The 22,404-nt window shown below is 39.4% G+C and overlaps 1 protein-coding gene across 2 annotated transcripts; it reads left to right on the top strand.

Moving 5' to 3' along the window:
* Window positions 1–6: 6 nt before the first annotated feature.
* Window positions 7–22,054, top strand: IDH3A (isocitrate dehydrogenase (NAD(+)) 3 catalytic subunit alpha). 2 transcript variants are annotated; one of them, XM_032763102.2, is made up of 11 exons: window positions 7–111; window positions 3,586–3,624; window positions 5,808–5,891; window positions 9,184–9,298; window positions 11,226–11,413; window positions 11,683–11,816; window positions 13,394–13,496; window positions 13,575–13,639; window positions 16,641–16,725; window positions 17,398–17,550; window positions 20,349–22,054. In XM_032763102.2, exons 1-11 carry the CDS (start codon window positions 85–87, stop codon window positions 20,430–20,432), a joined length of 1,077 nt encoding a protein of 358 aa, XP_032618993.1. In that variant the 5' UTR covers window positions 7–84; the 3' UTR covers window positions 20,433–22,054. The 2 variants fall into 2 exon arrangements, with proteins under 2 accessions (XP_032618993.1, XP_032618992.1); XM_032763101.2 differs by having other exon boundaries at window positions 3,586–3,648.
* The last annotated feature ends 350 nt before the right edge of the window (window positions 22,055–22,404 follow it).

The raw sequence follows: 22,404 nt of genomic DNA, 5'->3' as shown, positions 1-22,404 counted from the left end.
GCAGGTTCCGGCCCCTGAGCAGCGGGAGCGAGCGGAGAGGGGCTGGGTTTGTCAGCGCAGCCGGAGAGCGGAGCAGGGGTCACCATGGCCGCCACCGCATGGATGCCCACGGTAAGCGGGTCCCCCGTGCTTGCCCTCGCCGCTAGGGGGGCCGTGATCCCGGCGAGGAGGGGAGTGACCCCGGCCCTACTGCGTCCCGATGCTCCCCTGGCTGCTGCCGGGCGCGGGGGCCTTGTCCGGATGTCGGGGGCGCGGCCCAGTGCTCGCGCTGCGCTGCTCCTCGGCCCGCTGTCCCCAAATCTCCGCGGTTGGGGGAACGGGGCCCCAGGCCTGCTAGTGCCCTTGAGTCCCTGGTGCAGGGAGCTGGGAAGCCGCAGGCCCGGCGGGTGGGAGCGGGAAACGGGCCTGGCTCGGCTTTCGCGGGGGGTGTGCGCGGTTCTGAGGGGTCAAACGCCGCGGTCCTTGGTTCAGTCCAGGCAGAGCCTGTTTAGTGCCCTTGAATCCCCTTGCCGCATCTCTGGGTGGAGGGAGCTAGGATGGTGGTGACCTTTCCACCCTGCACTGTAACTCGACAGAGGGAGCCAGACAACCGCCCCGGCTACCTACTTCCCCGCAACTGCAGATCTTTACAAGAAGACGTTGGATATTTTATTTCATAATTAGTTTAGTACTGGGAAGAACACTCTTACCTGCCTATTGAGCTGGACTTGCTTTCCTTTCGCCTCCTGATTGTATCTTACAGTACTTACTTTTGTAAAAGCCGTTTGTTCTCAAGTTAGTAATGACATTGTATTTCCCATTCTTTATCCATTACAGGCCAAGGTCCTCTTCCCTATTGTTTGTGACCATTAGCCAATGGTTTTCTGAGAGGCTGCTACACTTGGACAGTGTGGGGCTTCTGAAGCATGGCAGTGTTGTCCATGAACACACACTTGGTTCTTGCCAAGGTTAAATGTTTTTAGGGCTGCTGTACCTAGGAAAATTGCACTGTTAGTATATGGGGAATCTTCAGCTGATATTTTAGCTATCTGATTCTTGTAAATTTGCATACGTTGATGTTTGCAGGTAACAGAGCAGTAAAATCCTTATTCTTCAAACTAGCAGCAATGCAAATAGAGTTCATCTTACCTCTGATGTGCCTCATATTTTAGCAGTAAAACGGGAGATAATTAACTTTTTCTGAAGTTCAGTAATGTGCATTTTTAATGCATTTACTGCTACTTGTGTTTTTTGAATAAGCTACTAACAACTTGCTCCCATATACTCCTTTTATTTAATATTTTAACGTTAGACTAAAAATGGATTCTAGTGATAGGATCACTTTCATAATGCATTAATGTTATCTCTTTTTCATTCTGGAGTCTGGAAAAAAACAAGCTTATTAATACTTCATATTTATATTCTAACTTGGAGTCCTCTGCACTCATGTCCACCAACACTTTGTTTTTTGAAAATTGTAGTTATTCTGGAAGCTGTTCTGCAGAAACGGTTAATTGTGTTGTATAAACAAGAGTAAAATTCCTCTGATCTTCTTGAAAGATGCCCAGCCCATACTTAATAGCATCCACTTACTGAAAAGTATTGCTCACTATGTTGTGGACAGTATTTTCCAGCAAACAAACTTTTACTATCAGACCTGCATTCAACATAGCATAGGCCGGATCATTGAAAAATTCAACCTCTTTGTGTCCTGTGTTAAATTTTTACGAATTTGAACAAAAACAGTTCTAATTCATTGAAACATAATTAAGGCCATAACGGAGCAATCTGATCATCTAGTCAAAGGTCCTGTTTAACACAGGCTATAGAATTTCACTATGTGAATCCTCTGTCAAGCTCATAAGTTCCAGTAAGCGCAGGTCTGATTCCCAGTCCCCTGCTCCAACCGCTATACTACACTAGCTGTCTATAATAGAGTCCTGTCTATAATTTTCACTTGTCTCCAGAGTTATCCTTTGGTACCACAGGCAAGAACTATGCCATGAAGACACCCGGGTGTTTATGTAGCTAAACCAGTTCACCTTTTCTGTTGTGCCTGCTTCTCTCTCAAGTGTGCAGCTTGTTATGATATGCAGCACTTGCTTGCTGTTATTACATTGTACATTTCATGTTCAGTTACAGGTCAGAATGAATTACCTTTTCTACAACATTCATTACAATATCCTAGATGAGAACTACATCATTTCTAATCATTTTGCTTACACTCTGTAGTCCTTGTCATACAGTTATGTTTTTAATGCCAACTCAGCATAAGTGTCAAAGACCTATGGTGGGAGGTTACAGTAGTAAGTTTCAGGTGATATATGTCTGACTGTCTTTTATCCAGTCCTTCCAACTGATACTTATATCAGTATGACACGATGTATCTATATTTTAGTCTGCGAATATACTACTTTTTACAATAAATTAGTTCTCTTTCAAACAAAAAACGTCTCTTTAGTATACACCCTTCTTAAGAATTGTCTAAGTATCATTGCGTCAGCTACTTTACTAATAATATCGCCACATTTAAAATGGACTTGTAGTTAAAATTTCACCATATGCATGACTGCAGTCCAGGTATGAAAATGCCAAGAGGGCATTTACAGAAGTGCTTACCGTTGGCCTGACTTTGCTCCCATTGAAATCAGTGGTAAAACTTCCATGGGCTTCAGTGGTAGTAAGGCCAATGCCGAGTGCTTTTGAAAATCCTATCCCAGGTATTTAAGTGCCATCAAGGCTGCTACTAATCAAATCTTGCAGCAAAATCCTTGGTTTACATTTTCAATACTTGTAAAGACAGTGTTTTCATATTTCATGACTTGTTCTGTTTGTCACAAATTTCGCTGTAAGTTTGATTGCAGCTTTGTATCAGCTCTCCACTTGAAGGGATATCTTCAGCTTATTGTCTTACTATGTCCTTGTACTCTCCCATCTGTTATCTCTTTGGGGCAGGGATCATCTTTTTATTCTGTCTGTGCAGTGCGTAGCACAACAGGGTCTTGGTACTTAACTAGAGCTATTAGGTGCTACAGCCATACACATTAAAAAAAAATTAGTCATTATCCATGTAACTAAAATTATTGCATCTTTTGGTCCAATGTGTAATATCTAAGTGTATTCCCTTCATTTCCATGGCTTTCGTGGACTGTGCCTCTACAAATTTTTGTTCTTATAATAAACCACAATTTATTGGATACAAGGACAAACATTTAATGGAGGCTCTAAAGTTCTCTTATTTTAGATTTAGAAATCCACATAGTGTTTGTGGTGGAGTTTACTCTTTTCCTAACATTCAGTCAATATATTACAAGCTCATTGTCAAAATTCATAAAGAATGGAAGAAATATTTGTTGGTAGCAGAGTGTACGTTTAAAACTCTTGAAAATATAAGAGAAAATAATTAAAATGCAAACTGAAAGTTTTGGTCGTCTGAAGAAAATATATTTACATACTAAATGTATGACAACTAATGTTAGCAAAGACACTCCTAGTTTAAAATATGAACTGAAATAAGTGTACTATAAAATGCAAACCTGCTGCAGTGTTATAAATTAATATTGTCTTGCTTTCTGTTCACACACTAAAATATCTTTGTTTTTACAGGTGTCTCGGTTGCTAGGAGTTTTCAAAAACCAAAAACAGGTGACCAGATGTTTTAGTAGTGCTGTGAGTATAATAGTATTTTTTTTTCTTTTGAGAAGTTTCTCAATAAAAGTACTGGGCAACTTTCTGAATAAGATAGGGTTGCTATATTACCTTTCCACACATTTTTAAACATAAGCTGCAAGTACAATGGCCATATGCTCTTATGCCATGTTGGATTTCTGTTAACTAACTTTAACACCAATATCTTTTGATAGTTTCGCATTCAAAAGAATCATATATTCTTAGACTAATAATTTGAATGACCTCTTATGAAAAATGATAGCAATTGCACAGAAAATTCACATCATTTGATCACATTAATAGGATAGCGATGGCTTAGAAATCAACCTTTCTGAAACTTTTACAGAAACTTCAATGGCAATGTTGTTGAGAAGCTTCCAAGCATCTTTTTATTTTGCAAACTTGTCTATAAGCAGTAGACTTACTTGCTGTTTAGCAAACGTCTTGTAGCTTCATTCAAATCTATACCTATGAAGTCTTTAAAGAATTCTGTAAACACTTTTATACCAGTATTAATATTGACATTTAAAAACTGCTGCTTTTAGAATATCTAGAGATCTGCCCTTTTGAAGTCCCTCTGTAATGCTACATTTGAGTTTACAATGTGATTGTGTGATTTTTCTCCTGAGCTTGTTTTTGTAAGTGATTTGATTATATTTGGGTTTCTTACCCTCTGTGTGTACGTACAAAATACACATAAACATGCTCTTGAAGCCTCATTGAAAGAGGGTTTTGAAAACTGCTCTGACTGATGTATGTATCAATGCAATGCCTACTCTTTTATGGGTGGTGTGAATTTCAGGAGAGACTCTGGCTTTTAATGCTATCATTATAGATCTCCACTGTGCGTTATAAAACATCTGGGAAAAAGAGAAACCAAGAAGTTGCCCATGGCTTGTATATTAGTGAAAGAATTAAGAATGGGTGTTGCACTTCAGGCTCTATGTACACTAAAGTTGGCATTTCAGACTTAATGCAAGATCTTACATCCTTCTTTTGACTGTACTACAGCCACACATTGCTATGTAACCAGTTATATCAATGGGGGAGAAAGAAAACACAAGCATAACAGCCGAGCAGTCAGCCGAAGTGTCAGAGGGCATGGCAATTCTTGAAGGCATTCAAATAACTGTGTATCTAACATAACTGATGAGCCTTATAAATAGCAGTCCTCACATCCCCATTAGTTTGTTTCCTTTTTCTGAATCTCCACTTTCTCTTTTCTTTATAGTTAACCTCAATGACTGTTTGTTTCATTCAAAAGATATTCAGATACTCACCATTTCAATGTATATTTTGTATCTTCTGTGACCAACTGGGAAACACCTTTTGTGTTTTCACAGCTGATCCTAATCAGGACTCTTTCAGATAACATTGTATCTGGGGCTGCTTTTATTGATATTAAAAGACTCCTATGAAGGTTGGTCTGAAAACTAAATGCCTATTTCTAAGATTCAAAAAGAATGGTAAAAGTAAACCCAGAGTAGCAGTTCTTAGATCTTTAAACCAAGTTTGATTATTTGCTTCCCTAGATTAATGATGAGTCCAAGCTGTGCAGTCAGTTTCCTCTGCTTCAGGGATGATGTCAGAAAAAAAGTGCTGGGGACACTCAGCAGAAATTATGGTGGAAAAATAACTTCATTTTGCTAAAAATAAGTTCCAGAAAGGAGATCACTTAAGAGAGCTAAATAAGTGAAGCTTTTTTAAAATCAATGTTGAACTTCACAAAATTAGGAAAATAACCTTCAAACAAAATCTTCTTTAGGAATAGCTTAGCATGACTGGAGCCTGTTGTAGTGCAGGACATAACTGGACAATGCTATCTCCTGTACAAAGTGCCAGGAAGAAATAAAATACCTGTATTGTACTGGAGAGAATTGTGAATAGGAAGGCTGCTTTTCCATTAGGTTAACCACCTTTGTATTTCAGAAAGACTGAGGCACCAGGTGGATTATTTGGAACACTGTGCAAGATGTTTGTCTGGGAAACAGATTTCCTGCTTGCACTCCTCTTTAGTGCAGTGCCATCTTTTAAAGTGACTTTGGCAATTGAGTGATTGTTCTCTGTTCTAGCAACTAGCTTGATTTTCACCAAAAACACTTGTAAATGCTCTGATGAATGCAATGTTCCTTAGGTGTGCTATCTGACTTCTTGCATAGGTACAGACAGTAACTTTAATCCCAGGGGATGGCATAGGACCGGAGATTTCTGCTGCTGTTATGAAGATTTTTGATGCTGCTAAAGTAAGCAATTTATTTGCCTTGTTAATCATGTACATTACAACTTGAGGTGAGTTGAATACTACTACTTCAGCTTACCATATCATGTATAGAGATTTTACTTGTGACTCCTGTTTAAGTTTGTGGGGGTTCCACTTTGGAATTTTTCACCAAATAGTCAGGTGTCTGGGTTGCATCTCTAGTCAAAAAGAGAAAAATTACTGAAGCTTCATATATAACATAACAGAGTGGTTAGGTTGCAGTATCAAGACGGAGCCTGTACCTCTTGGGAAAGGAATAGGAAGCTCACGGCAAATACTGTGTTTTTAATTCTTAGAAATATAAGCTACAGTATTTCGTGTGAAATAATTATCTAATGAGTAAATATGCAGCTACTGATAGAAAGGTGTTTTTTTTGTCCACTTTGATTTGTGGATACAGATAAAAGAAGAGCGTATGTTAAAAAGATTGACTTGTTCTTAGCAGTGTATCTGAAATTAATCCACTATTGCTTTAAACGAGGACTGTCGATTTAATTGCAGTTAATTCACCCGATTAACTCAAAAAAATTAATCATGATTAATCGCACTGTTAATAGAATACCAACTGAAATATATTACATATTTTAGATATATTTGAAAATGTAGAAAAAATCCATTTCAGTTACACCACAGAATACAAAGTGTACAGGAATCACTTTATATTTTTATTACAAATATTTGCACTGTAAAAATAGTTTTTTCAATTCACCTCATACAAGTACTGTAGTGTAATCTCTTTATCAGGAAACTGCAACTTTCAAATGTAGGGTTTTTTTGTTTTGTTTTTTGAGTGCAGTTATTTAACAATGTAAAACTTCAGAGCGTACAAGTCCACTCAGTCCTTCTTCTTGTTCAGTCAATTGGTAAGAGAAATCAGTTTGTTTATATTTACAAGAGATAATGCTCCCACTTCTTAATTACAGTGTCACCTGAAAGTGAGAACAGGCATTCGCATGGCACTGTTGTAGCTGGCGTCGCAAGATATTTATGTGGCAGATGCGCTAAAAAATCATATACCTCTTCATGCTTCAGCCATCCTTTCAGAGGACATGCTTCCATGCTGATGAAGCTTGTTTAAAAAAAAGTGTTAATTAAATTTGTGACTGAACTCCTTGAGGGAGTATTGTATGTCTTCTGCTCTGATTTACCCACATTCTGCCATATATTTCATGTTATAGCAGTCTCGTATGACGACCCAGCACATGTTCATTTTAAGAACACTTTCACTGCAAATTTGACAAAATGCAAAGATAGCAATGTGAAACTTCTAACGATAGCTACAGCACTTGACCCAAGATTTAAGAATCCGAAGTGCCTTCCAAAATCTGAGAGGGATGAGGTGTGGCGCATGCTTTCAGAAGTCTTAAAAGAGCAAACACTCTGATGCAGAAACTACAGAACCCAAACCACCAAAAAACAAAATAAACCTTCTGCTGGTGGCATCCGACTGGTGAGGATGATGATGAACATGAGTTGGTCTACACTGCTGTGGATGGTTATCAAGCAGAACACGTCGTCAGCATGGATGTATGTCCCCTGAAATGATGGTTGAAGCATGAAGGCACGTATGAATCTTTAGTGCACATGGCATGTAAATATCTTGCGACACTAGCTACAACAGTACCATGCAAATGCCTGTTCTCACTTTCAGATGACATGGTAAACAAGAAGCAGGCAGCATTTTCTTCTGCAAATGTAAATAAACTTGTCTGAGCAAACTGGCTGAACAAGTAGTAGTACTGATTGGACTTGTAGGCGCTAAAGTTTGACATTGTTTTATTTTTGAATACAGGATTTTTTTTGTACATAATTTTACATTTAAGTTCAACTTTCATGATAAAGAGATTGCACTACAATACTTGTATTAGGTGAATTGAAAAATGATTTTTTTTACAGTGCAAATATTTGTAATAAAAAATAGTGAGCACTGTACACTTTGTATTCTGTGTTGTGATTGAAATCAATATATTTGAAAATGTAGAAAACATCTAAAAATATTTAAATGGTATTCTATTATTGTTTAACAGTGCAATATATTGAGATTAATTGCTTGACAGCCCTACTTTAAACCTATTTATCTTCTCAATATGGAAACCTAACATGTCCAAAGATTTCTCTGCATATGTACTATATCACTTACTCAGAATTTGAGAGACGATGCATATAAAATCAAAATGTACCTCTTCTGAAATAATCTTGGTAAGTTAAAATGGTTCTTTACCATTCAGGGCTTTGGAGCTGTGCTCTGGTTCTGCTCCAGCTCCAGGCAAAAACCTGCAGCTCCACATTCCAGCTCTGGTCTCTGCTCCAAAGCCCTGCCACCATTGGTACCAAAAAGGAATTTATCCTTCAAATTCTGCTTCCGACTACAAGATATCTAACAGTGGAAAAGGCTTAGATTAACTATTCTTGATTATATGGGGTATAACTTCATATTAAAGAGCTCACATGTAGTTCAGTTTTGAGAGGCAGGGAATAGACTTAAATACAACAGTGATAAGATTTTATATAACACCAGAGAGAGATCGAAAGGGAATGTCTAGTTTGGATTACTCCTGATAGGAAATCAGCTGATTCAAGATTAAAAAAGCATGTTAACATAAACTGGAAATTCTCTAATTTGTTCAGTTTCAAAGGTGGTGGTGGTTTAATGAGCATAGCATATAGTTATATTGTTCATCTATGACAGCATAATTGTATCTTTCCTTTATACTCCTTCCTTAAAAAAATAACCTGTGGTAACCTTTCATAATAGGGAGATTCCCTAGGTAAATGAAAATTAAGACAGTACTGATGAGTGGGACTGACTGGAACATTCACAGCATTCTATTTAGACATGCAGCACAGTCAGGTCTGTTCCTCTCTGTTAGGAACTTTTGATGATCTTATTTAATTACTAAGTTTAATTTTAAAAGTCTTTTTAAATTCATTTTGTATTTCTTGAAAATATCTAACATGAGAGAGATCACCATACTAAAAACACAAGCTGAAAGTGTAGCTAGCATGGTGGAAGTAGTTCTAATGATATAAGTCTGGAAAAATATTATAGTAGGCATCTCATAGTGCCTTCAGTAGTTAGTGACAGTGGGACTCTCCTTTAAAGAGTTAGCCCATGCTTGTCAGCTCAGAGAGAAATTACTTTGGGAGGTCTGAGTAAAATCCCTTCAGCATTTCTTTTTGTAAAAAATTAGATATATATAATATGCATACACACACACACACACACACTTACAAAATTCCTAATGCAGAAGATAATGTGGAACAAATGTGTTTAGGTTCCTATTCAGTGGGAAGAGAGAAATGTTACAGCTATCCAGGGACCGGGAGGAAAGTGGATGATTCCTCTAGATGCTAAAGAATCCATGGATAAAAACAAGATGGGACTGAAAGGTACTGCAGGGTTTAATGTTGAGCTATTAAAAGCAACCGTTGCTTGTACTGTGGGGAGGGTGTTCTTGGAAGTATGTGTGGCAATGTAAAAGACAAAGTACTCTACACCATAATAGAATGGTTAATTCTAGGGTACACATTGCATGATAGCAGTCATTTGAAACTTCAAAGCATGACCTATATTTCAACTTTTAGTGCAGCTTTCTCATTTAATGAGTGAACATACCTACACATTAGCCAATTCTGGCTAGGAAAATATCCTCTAAGTTTCCCTGTGTGAAACCCACCCACACCATTTCATAAATGGCATTGCATTTCAGTAAATTAACATAGCAATTGGGATGTGTTGAAGAGCTGACTCACCAATGGCATTACCCTTCATGACTGGGCATAGTGTACCAGGCTTTCTTCCTCTAGTGCTCCCTGCCAACAGCTGCTCCAACTCTAGTGGTCTGCCGCTTCTCATGACTTAATCCTCTGACCAGGTCACTTATAGTCCCCCTTCCAGAGTAACAGTCCAACAAACGAAAGTCCAGTGTCCTTACATCAGGTCTTTCTCCCCCCAACTCTGGGCCCTGAAGTCCTTACACTCATCTCAGAATTTCAGAAGTCCATATTCCCTTGTAAGGGGGCTTCACACCACCTTCCCTGGCAGGGGAACCCAGGCCCTCATGCACCTTTAGGTTCCAGCTCAGGGACTGTTTAGTGAGCAGGCAAGGTCTGTCAATTCTGACCTACCCCCTGCCACCACTCTGGGTTTCCTTCTGCCTCATCCTATCAACAGCTTCTTCCTAGGCCCTTTGGGTACCTGTATTTGGCTCAGGTGCCACAACTTTTCCATCTCCCTAAGCTACATGACCTCACAAGGTGCACCTTTTTTTTTTTTCTTTTAAGGGCCATGGCTTGGCGTCCCCCAACAAATCTCAACTGAAAAAATTAAATGCAAGCCAACTTTTGCCCTCCTCAAGCTTGACCTTTTTATTCAGTTTTCCCTGTACTCCATTCCCCAGTTAAATGCCTCCCAGGGCTCTGTTCCAGGAAATCTAGACCCTGCCCTTTTATCAGAGTTGCTCCACCATGTCTCTGTGTCCTTTGCCAGATCTTCTTAGGAGAGGATCCCAAGACCTTCTCTCCCCCAGGTCTCCTCTTCCCTCTACTGCCCTGAAGTTCTTCCCTGGACCAGCAGGCCTCTCTAAGTTCTTCCCTTTTCTTCCTGTAGCCCTCGTCTGTTCTGAGCTTCCTCTTTATAGTAACAATCCAGCTCTTTCCCATCTGGGACTCATCTTTAATTGAACCTGACCCACCCTGCAGGTGCATTAATTAAACTCTTTTTAGTTAATGCTTTTAGTCTCAGTGGGGGTATCCCCCCTCACAGGGTGACATTTTGTGAAAGCCCAAATGAAGATGCATGCCACATGTCAGTCAGAGCTCTGTGGAGGCTCAAAAGCTTGTCTGTCTCACCAACAGAAGTCTTCAGTCTTTAGTGTCAGACTTTTCATGGGTTCACTGGAGGACTATTAGAGATGGGAATATTAGTATTAACAGAACCCTGAACTGGAGCCTATATCTAAAACAGCACAAACCAGTTCCCCTGCTGCTGAAATACTTCCTAGCCAGAACATGATTCCTGTTGTTCTCATTGAGTAATACCTTACTCCCCAAGTAGTCCTATTGAATTCAGTGAGAATGCTGGTGGTGTAATTGCTACTCAGCATGAATAGAGGGGGTCACAAACTGGCTCTTAAAAAGCAGAATCACTTCACTCTTTAATGGTCTTCAGCCTTTCAGCTCCAGTCAACACAAGACCCTAACAAGGAAAGCCAGGTCTTCCATGAGACTGTGCCTAGATCTCTCTCTGATGGTTGTAGGGAATTTAAACTCTAGATTGGTGCTTTTCTATCTCACTCATTCCTGTTGTGTATTATAGGACCTTTAAAAACGCCAATAGCTGCTGGGCACCCTTCGATGAATCTGCTGCTGCGTAAAACCTTTGATCTTTATGCAAATGTTCGTCCCTGTGTTTCAATTGAAGGATACAAAACCCCTTACACAGATGTAAATATTGTCACAATTCGAGAGAACACAGAAGGAGAATACAGTGGAATTGAGCACGTGGTATGTTATTGGGAAACAGTTCATTTTCTGGCAGGGTTTTCTTTCGTCTGCGAATTGCAACCTTGTATGGCAAAATTAGGGAGGTATTTTTTTTTTTAAATTAACTTTTCTGATTCAGAATTTATTTTTTAATGTGAAATACCTTGTGTACAGTACTCTGCAGATACTTGCCCATCAGAATTATGATGCTGTTCCAAATCTTCACACTATCAACTCCTGCTTTATAAATCAGCTTAAGTTTTTACTTGTGATGACTGTCTGTTTTTCAGATTGTTGATGGTGTTGTACAGAGTATCAAACTCATCACAGAAGAAGCAAGCAAACGTATTGCTGAATTTGCTTTCGAGTATTCCAGAAACAATCATAGAAGCCATGTTACTGCAGTGCATAAAGCAAACATTATGTATGTTGACATCATAAACTAACACACTCTTACGAATGGATTTTAAAAACTATGGATTTTGAGCTTTTAAAGATGCAAAGTAACGTGTGAAATCTCCCTCAGATGTGTAACACCCATTAATGCTAGTGGGGAAAAACATAAGCAACATGGGGAAAATTGACCCAGTGTTGATGGGACTGCATTAGTTACATATTCGAATCACTGATAAGTTAGTATGCTCTTTCTCTGAGTGCTGTTACCTACTTTAATAGTAAATGTAAGAATAAAAACACTAAAAGTGAAACTTGCACATATAGGCCTGGTCTACACTTAAAAATTAATTCAACCTAGCTATGTTGCTCATGGCTGTGAAAAATTTTGCACCCTGTGCAATGTAGTTAGGCCAGCCTAACCTCCAGTAGAGGCATGGCTAAGTTCACAGAAGAATTTTTCCATTGTCTTAGCTATGGCCTCTTGGAAAGGTGGATTACCTGCAGCAATGGAAAAACCCTTTCCGTAGGAAGCATCTGGGCTACGGTGGCTCTGCTACAGTGCTGTAGCTGTGCTGATGTAGACGGTGACTTTCACCCAAGGATTTCAAAGCACTTCACAATAAGCCTCAGAACTGAGTCACAATACGTATAGAATGATATAACACTTGTTTGCCTATTTGTTGTACGCTCAGGCTTTAATTACAAAAGTGTCACTTTTTTGTTTGCTTTAGTAGTGCATACCAGAGGTGGATATTAAAGTGTTTTGACCAAAAAACACGTACTTAGTGAAAAATGTGCTTGTTGGGAGGAGGTACTTTTCCAGATCTAATTTCTGGTTTACTGTCAGTCTCACTTCTGTCTTCAGTGCAACTGACAAGTGCAGTTCAACTCACTGAGGTGTCAGTTCAGATCAGTTTTGACAACCTAGCTCTCATTCTGTATGGTAAACATTTTTGAGAAGTTTGATGTATATATTAAAACAAACCTTTGCTTCCAAACTGTCAAAGATAAGGACAAAGACTTTGCTCTGAACATATAGCAAATTGTAAGAATGTTTCTAATGCAATGAAATCAGAAAAGATAACATGTGAAGTAATTTTTTGATCTATTGCTAAATTAGACTGTTAGGGCCAGATCTTGGCTTGTGGTGACTCTGGTTTGAGTCATGACATAAAACAGCCTTATAGCTGCTTTAACCAGGCGTCTAGGAATCCCCAAGTGGCGTAAGGCTGGTGGAGCCAACTCTGTGCCATCCTTTTCATACATGCACTTGCCCTCCCACATAGGGGTAGTGTTGGGTGCAGGAGTGGGCCATGGTCAAACATGCTTCTCTCTGGCTATTTCCAGCCCCCTAGGGGGCCATTACAGGCCAGCCCAAATTAGAAACTGTCCTCATTTGCTCAACAGTTGAACCAGCTCTTGGCTGACCCTACAAACAAGGAAGTGAAAAGCCATCTTTGGGTTCCCTAGTGAGAATCTGGCCTATATTTTTCTATTTATTCCTTGTTTCCAGAGGTACATCCATACTTACCTTGATGCAGTTGTTTTTTAAAACTTGTTTACTCAGCTATGCTCTATAACATTCTTCTCTTTGTCTAATTGCAGGCGAATGTCCGATGGGCTTTTTCTGAGAAAATGCAGGGAAGCTGCAGAAAACTATAAAGATATTAAATTTAATGAAATGTACCTTGATACTGTGTGTCTGAACGTGAGTACCTAATCCATTATATCCAACTTTTTATAGTTACAATACATGACCTTAAAATTAAAACAATTTTCTTCCTAGATGGTACAGGATCCATCACAATTTGATGTGCTTGTTATGCCAAACCTGTATGGTGACATTCTGAGGTAAGCCGAAGTGAACTGGTTATAATGTAACTCTTAAAATACCATCACTTTCAAGATTACCATTCAGATTAAATGTTAGGCAGTTGGGTGTCTGTTTTCAGCATCCAGAAGGTTAAAACATAACCCTTTCAGATTCTCAGTATCCTAGAAAGAAAAGCTGCAATTGAGAACCAACACAGAATAACTTAGTATCGAGGGAGCTGTATGATGAGGCTGTGCTTTATGGCATAGGAAGGGATGGTGTTTGTCTATATATTGTGTAAATGTGATTCAGATATAAAATGGAAGGATGTGTGTGAAATGAATGTCTGTTTAAATATTCACTAAGGTTCCTTCCTTCAGTTACTGTTTTCTCAGACAACTTCATTTTTGAGGAATGTTGACACTAACATTCTGCCATCAAAACAATTAATTTGACTTGTGAAATCAACTGCCAGACCTATTTGCCATAAAACACTTACTTAATTGAATCTGAGGCTGTTCTTATCACCTAGCAAAAACTAGTGACTTTTAATCTGAATTTTTAAATGTGTGTGCATATAACTATTTAAGAATTTGGTCCTTGCTTCTCTTGTATCATCCAGGAAATCTTATAATGTTGTTTATCTTACTTTTTGAGAGTTTGACGTGAATCAAAATATCTCTCTGCAGTTCTGGGTGTTAGAATGTGTTTTTAATATATGTGATCGTAATACAAACAAATAACTGCAGTCACCTCAGAACCAGAATGGTGGCGGAGAGGCAGGGAACCCACTCCAGTCACAGCCCTCAGTGCACTCTCCTGCCCCAAAAGCCTTGGAAAAGAGAGAGGTTTACTACAGAATAGCTTACTTCCAGATGTGGGTGGAATATGTATTCACATGTGCATACACTTCAGAACTATAGATTTTCTAGACAACTGACATACAGTAAAGTGAAAAACACTGAATGTAGGATTTAAGCGCCTTACCAATCATTAGATAAGATAAATAAATGAAAATTATTTAAAGTATTTTACACGCACAGATATGTTTTTAAAATAAACTGCTAGGATTGCAGTGATTTCTCAGCCTGTTGCTATTTGAATTGCATGTGGCTTCATAGCCTTGTATTGGTTCTCTTCTAAGGGTTAAGAAATGAATCTCCTGGGTCCAGATTCACACAAGTGTTTAGGCTCCTAACTGCCATTGAAATCAGTGGAAGTCAGAAGCCTATATATCGTTGTGGTTCTTGGCCATGATGTCTTGATTGTGGGATGGCAGTTGCCTCAGGGAGAACAGAAATACCCACACAGGTGTCAGTAGCCAGATTTCTCAGAATTGGTATGAGGTGTTAACTAAGGTTCCCTCAATGGATCCTAGTACTGCTCTGGTGGTAATTTTGTTTTAGCTGTGTAGGTGTAATTAAGGAATTAATTCAATGTGTTTGTTACAGGCATTTTTGCATTTTAAATAGGTTAAATTCTTTTTGTGGCTCTTGGCGTCCCCCTGCAACGACGAAGTGGCTTTTGGCTGTTGCAGTTGAGTAAAGCTGGTGTAAATACCATTGTGAACTAATTCATTGTAGAATCCATCTTTCATGTTCTGTACAGATAGTAAGGAAAAGACCACTTAGCTCAACAAGCAGCTCTCCTTTAGGTACCTAGAAGCACACCATTTTTCCTTTCCTACGGTATTCCCTAATCACCTTCTGGTTGAACAGCATATAGAGCTCAAACTAATACTACGTGCTTCAACGGCTGGTAGTATTTTCTCTGTAGTCGCTGTTGAAAGTTTCTGCCTGATAGCTCTGCTTACTTTCCTGAGGTTTAGCTGGCATCCTAGTTTGATTCTCCTCAACATTGTTGCTTATGTTCTTTTTACTTAGTATAGATTTTACCATCAATTTGAGGTCTAATGAAAGTTCCTTAAAACGTTTTACATTTGTGCTCAGTTTTGATCAAGCAGGGTTTCTTCACAAAGGTAGGTGGCTCCACCACACTCACTTCCCTGTAAACTGGTTCTCTGCTCCTATGGCTTTTTGAAAGTGCTGTATGACATAGTGCCCAAAATGTTCTATCCTCTGAGTAGATATTGGATGACATTCCCTACCTTGAAGTGTGTAATACCTAAAGTGACAAATGAAGGATGGAGGAGGGGGATACAACATACAAGCAAAGCTAGTCCCTTTATTTTAAATTTAAAAAACTGTTATATAGACTATTCCCCACTTCCTGATCGTTTAGCACTTATTGGGTGGCTGATTTCTTGTAGGCATTGGTACAGAAGTGGATTTTGAATCGTTTTCTAAATATCAACATTTGACAATGCTGCTTTAATGTCTTCCCCTTTCAGGATTGTGTTTTATGGGCACTTGTTGGCTTAGCCCTTGCTCATATTGTTCTTGGAGGAAACCCCTCTAAAACCAGACTTTTTTGTGTTGCTTTCTTTAATTCTTTCACAGATCATATAGGCTGTTTGGTAATGAAGGAACAAAGCAATCTTGCGTCGTTTAACACCTGTTTCCTTCAGTTTTGCATAACAGTTGTTAGTAATTCAGATTTCTTGTGAGCAAAGTTCTGGCATCTTTATAGGCAGCTCTTATAAGGAATTTCTCTAATTTCTTGGGGAAAAATGTTGGATTATACATTGAAAGACTTCCAAATAATTACATAAAACCCATCAACTGATATTTCTTTGAATTTTTGAGATTTGTAATGGTATCGTGGAGGGGGGTTAAGTTTGTAGTATTTTCCACCTTGCTGTATTGTTTTGGTAAGCTCTGTCCTGGAATTTGAAGTTCCCCTGTCATTTTCCTCATTAAACTGTTTTTGTTGGTCCTGCTTGTTTTCAAACATGCCACTGTAGTATAGCTAACTTATTACGTGTCCTTTTTGCCACAGGGTTAAACAGATCAACCACTGGCTGTGTTGGCAGCCAAACTTTGTTTTATTAATATGGAATAAACTATTAAAATAATCTCTGTAACCTTGTTGGTAGGAGGTTGTACCTTTGTAATTTACATGAAGAATTTTTTCTTCCAGTGACTTGTGTGCTGGATTGATTGGGGGCCTTGGAGTAACACCAAGCGGGAACATTGGAGCTAATGGAATCGCAATCTTTGAATCTGTAAGATCTCTTTTGCAAGAGGGAATTTTATTAACTAACTTTGCCTAGAAACCTAAAACTACAGGATAATCCTGTAGCCATTACAGAAATACATTCTCTGCAAAATGTCCGACTGCTTTAATCGTGAAGCTTACTTACATTCTGAATGAAAAGAAATGTTACTTTTAAAATGATTAGTTATTTCGATTGGCTTTTAACAATCAAGGAAATAATGCAGTCAGTGCAGTGTTTTAAACCAAGATTTCAAATACAATAGTTTTACAGGAATTGTAATATATTTATTCACCTACTTTAGAAAGACTCTTGAATAATTTTTAGTTTTCAGGGACATCACCTTGTAGGATATCCATGCCCTCTGGATTTTTAGGGGAAAGACTTTTGAAGAGTACGAAGGAGTTAGGTGTCCAGTTCCCAGTGCAAGCAAATGGGAACTGGATACCTAATTCCCCTTTCTTTGTCTTTGAAACCCCCCCCCCCCCCATCTTAATCTATTATGGTTTTATATTCTGATTGGATGAATACGCTTTGTTCAGAAGAATTACATTTGAAGTAACTTACAATATTAACTCAGATTAATTTTTCAATTGTCTAAATTACTTTAGACAACAAAACAAACACTAAACACTTGATGTATCAGCTTCATAATACAGCTAATTTCATTTTTATCTGTAGGTTCATGGAACAGCACCAGACATTGCAGGAAAAGACTTAGCAAATCCAACTGCCCTTCTTCTGAGTGCTGTGATGATGCTGCGTCATATGGGACTGCATGAATATGCCACAAAAATCGAGACTGCATGTTTTGAAACAATTAAAGCTAGAAAGGTATTCTCAGGGTTTACAGACAAAGTATTGACCTTATCACTTTTCCTGTCTCTACAATAATTAATATAGAACACCAAAGCCTAAACTACAGATTTATGAGGCTGATGCAGAGGCTCACTGTCTCAGCAGGAGTGAGCACACTGCCTTGGGAAACGCTGGGGGACTTGTAGATTCAGCTGTCTGAAAAGAGCACTTGCACTCCCCAAAAAGGTGCAGTGTCTCTCCACCCTCATGTTGGGACAGACTCAGCTTATGAAGTCCTAGAACTGAGATTGGGCCTGGCCCCTGTAAGCACAACGGAGGAGTCGGCTTTAGTTGGCCCCTATGGAATCTAAATTATAAAATACAGATTCTTTCTGTGTGTATATTCGGTGCTCAAGAAGGTAAAGGAATCGATTTTTTTCCTGTCTCTGGTTGTCTCGAGTGTTGTCTGTATGTCTTATATAGGCATCATCACGCAACTTTCCCAAAGCATTTCATTAATGACCTATACCACCTTTGTTCCCATTCTGGACTCAGGTATTTTCTGAACTTCTTTCCTGCAACCTCATTGACTTGGTAGGGTTACTTAGGTGTAAATGAGGCCAGAATTTGACACACAAGCTAGATTTTGCTCAATTGTGTCCGTGGCTTGTCTTATGCAGTCAGTGCAGGGGTGGGCAAACTTTTTGGCCAGAGGGCTGCATCACGTTTCATAAATTGTATGGAGGACTGGTTAGGGGAGGGGGTTATGGCCTGGCCCCCAACTCCTATCTGCCCCCCCACCCCGGGACTCCTGCCCCATCTAACCCTTCTGTTCCCTGACGGCCCCTCTGGGACCCCTGCTGCATCCACACGTCCCTGTCCCCTGACTGCCCCCTGCCACCCCATCCAACCCCCCTTCTCCTGACTCCCCCCCCAGGACCCCTGCCCTCATTCAACCCCCTGTTCCCCCTGACCGCCCCGTCCCATCCACACACCTGACCACCACTTCACACTCCCCTGCCCTCTATCCAACCCTTCCCCCACCCGCTTCGTGCCCCCTTAGCACGCTGCCTGGAGCACCGGTGGCTGGTGGCACTACGGCGGCGCTACAGCCACACCACCTGGCTGGAGCCAGGCCATGCCACTGCTTCTGCCTCCACACAGCACAGAGCACCGGATCAGGCCTGGCTCTGCATCTGCGCTGCCCCAGGAGTTTACAGCCCCGCCCCCACAGAGCACAACTGCAGGGCGAGCTGAGGCTGTGGGGGAGGGGGAACAGGAGGGGAGGGACTGGGGGTGAGCCTGCCACGCCAGGAGCTTAGGGGCTAGGCAGGACGAGCTGGGCCATGGGCCGTAGTTTGCCTACCTCTGAGTTAGTGTCTAAGATTTGGAGACCATCAAATTGATTTTCACTTGAAACTTGAGTAAAATTTGAATTCATGTTTCCAGAAGTTGAGCCTTACCAACTCTTTTCACTGCCATCTTGGCTTTCATCTTTTTAAAATGCAGGTAGGTGGAATCTAAAGATTGTGCTTAAAAAAAAAAAGGAACATTACTTAGCCACGCTGGTGAAATTTCGTTGGTCCAGGAGCATAGGAGGATGTTTTGTAATTCCTCATAAGTGGATTTTTATGCAAATATTGAACAGGATAAAATGAAAAGATGTTTATTTTATAAGCCTATTTGTGGTGGCTGCCATACTGTACATAGGAGACACTTACAAATCCTATTTAAATTACAAGTAAATATAAAATGCTTCTGAAAAGCACGAGATCTACTGTCTGGAGTGGAAGTCCTTTATCTGTAAATCAGCAACACAGTGGTTGATAGAACAAGCATTAGTTTGCTAATGGCTCACTATGTGATGGCTATATATGCTCACAATGGAGAGAACTCAGCTTTCGCTTAGAAATTGTGCAGTGCAGTGAAAATGACAAAACCCTAAAATTATAAATTGTCCTCTCTTGTGCCTGCAGGTCCCTCCATACACACTTCTTTAGGATCTTGCTGTATATGTCCGAGACCATTAGTCTCTGTCGTGCAAATTGCCCCATTATTGTGCCTTACCAAAGGGACCAGGCAATGCCATTATCCCACATTTGCCCACCATTGTATCTAGTCAGCACCTTTTCCCATCATTTAACTTTTTGCATTCTTCCCCTTCCCAATTAAAGATCTTACTCCTTGTAAGCTGGCGTGCTTTCCCTCCAAATTCGCCTCTGAGGGAGGCCACATCTCCATGCAGTCTGGTCTGCTAGAGTACTCTCGAAAACAAGGAACAGGGGAATTAATGGTACTCAGTGGGCCCCAGCCTTCAAGCAGGGCAGGGCCACAAGCAGTCTGGGCTCTGGTTTGCAGTCAGGCAGAGCTGTAGCACCAAGCACAGTCTATGGGGCTCAGACCGAGGCGAGCACTAGACATAGTCTGTGGGCCTCAAGTGAGAACCAAGCACACTAATCATAGAACCATAGAGTTAGAAGGAATGGCAAGGGTCATCTAGTCTAACCCCCTGCCAAGGTGCAGGATTTGTTGTGTTTAAACCATCCATGACAGATGGCTGTCCAGCATAATGCTGCTGCTAAAGTCTTAACATGTGCTAACCTACTACTATGATGAAAACCTGCTGTTTGAATTTGCCTTCTGTCCATGCTGCAGTTTGCAAGCTCATTTCTGTTAAAATTGTTGTATTACAGAGAACCTCAGACAGTTAACATTGTTCCCTTGCATGCATAGTATCTCATACTCTGTTCAGAATGTAAAATTAATTTAGAAGCTGCAATAGTCAGATTACATTTTTTTTTTAATTAAAATGTCTATTTTTTTTTCTCTCTCAGGTCCTAACAAAAGATTTGGGAGGTAATGCTAAGTGTTCAGACTATACAGCAGAGATCTGTCGCAGAGTACAGGATATTGACTAAGGTTTCCTCATATCACTAATGTTGCAGTCACTCCAAATGGACACATTACAAATATATTATATAGTCATCTGCAATTCATATACATTTGGTTTGCCTATCTCAAGAGAGCAAACTTTTTAGATGGGGCCATTTTGTTAATAAATTTAGCCCAAATGGATACAAATAACTCTTGTGCCTGCTTTCAGTGGACTTTTTACAACTGGTTTGTTTTATTTATTACTTATCTCTGGTGAAATTTTTTTGTATAAGTGGATTCCTTTATTGTATCACTTGCAGTTGTTTACCATTTTACATTTCAATTAAGTGGTTTTTACTTCTCAAAAGACTTGCTGTAAATATCAAGATGACTGAATTAGCATGATTATAAAAGCACCTTTAAAGAAAGCTTAAAATCTATTTTATTGGTCTTAGAATGGAACAAAATAGGCTTTTCGGCCTTAAAATAGCACAAGATGACACTTTGTAAACAAACAGGTATGAAACCTAGGAATGTTGTATCAAAAGCAATGAAAAGACACTTTCAGGTGCTCTGAGGTTCCAAGAAAAACAAAGTTCTCTCAATGCATGAATAAAGACCTAAAACTCTACAGGTATTTAATGTTAAAATATTTTTCTATCTAAAAATCAAGACATCAAAACAGGTGTGAGAAATAATACTAGTAAAGTAAAATCATATGAAGCTATGTATCCAAATATTCTTGTAAGGTGGCTCTGAGAGGAAGACTTTTATTTATTTTATTATAGAGCTGTTCTAATGAATAGATGATAAAATTCCTTGACTTCCACTCTATAGTGTGAGGGGGAAATATAAATTTTCTGTAGCTTTGTACTACTGTTTTTCTGTTGTACTTTGTTTTGAGATGTTTAAATGTACTGATTAGTAACTTTCTCAGATTCTGAATGTAACTGACTAGATAACAAGGGATTGCTATAGAGCTTGAAACTGGGTATTATCTAGTACAGTGATCTATAATTTTGGCTCTGATTTAATATTTCTGGAACCTATAATCTATCTTCACTGTATGGATATGAGGTTTCCAGGCTTTTGCTCACTAAGCCTAGCAAAGACCATGAAGTTAAGTCCCCTTCACATCTCCATATGGTGATATCATGGCCACACATAACAGATACTGACCTAAATAGTTCCATCCCTACAACCTTTAACATACTATAAATCAAATTTCCGGGCTATGGTTCTGGTCTGTGCTCCAACTGTAGCCATCTTAATTCTATCTATAGGTCCCATGCCACTAATTAAATTTATTTCCTCATTCAGTCTGGTGGTTTCCAAAGCAAAACTGAGTGATGCAAAGTCACTTAATTTTGCCTTGCAAAATAAGCATCCCAACTTTTGTTATACCTCTGCTACCCTATGGCAGGGATAGGGACAAAGATTTTTTTATTTTTTCCCTTGTGAATTAATAACTGCTTCTAGTGATAAAGGTAATTTTTCTTCTCTTGCCTGTATCACAGGACAAACTCGAACTCTTGGGAGCAGAGGTTGAGTGTGATTTGAATGTGCATAATGTGGTTGCTGCTCCCTTGATTTATTTGTATTATGCTAATTAAGCAACTGAGTTACTGTTACGCACAAAGTGAGAAAATAAAGACTTCCCAAAGTCCTACTATTTGTTGTTTTTTATAAGTCTAGGCTGCTGACTTGTTTAATACTTTGAGTACATTACTGAAAATCACATGTTACAGCAAGTAGGTTGTAAGAAAACATGCTCACCTGCACCTCCTCTGTTCATACATCTTTTTGCAAACATCAGTTAAGGACAAACTTTTTGTAGGACTTTGAGTTGCTTCAGCTGGTGCTATCTTCTTCCATTTGATAAGGACTAGATATCAAAATCAGGCTCTTTAAGCAATTTGGTTTGGTGGGGAGGAGGAGTTGTACCACAGAGGTTTGTAAAGGTACAATATGTAAATAAGTTTTCAAACTCTTAACAAGCACGTGTTTAAAACAAAC

The sequence above is a fragment of the Chelonoidis abingdonii genome, chromosome 9 (assembly GCF_003597395.2).
Source record: "Chelonoidis abingdonii isolate Lonesome George chromosome 9, CheloAbing_2.0, whole genome shotgun sequence".
Lineage (NCBI taxonomy): Eukaryota > Metazoa > Chordata > Testudines > Testudinidae > Chelonoidis > Chelonoidis abingdonii.
This window is presented reverse-complemented; position numbering and strand designations above follow the sequence as displayed.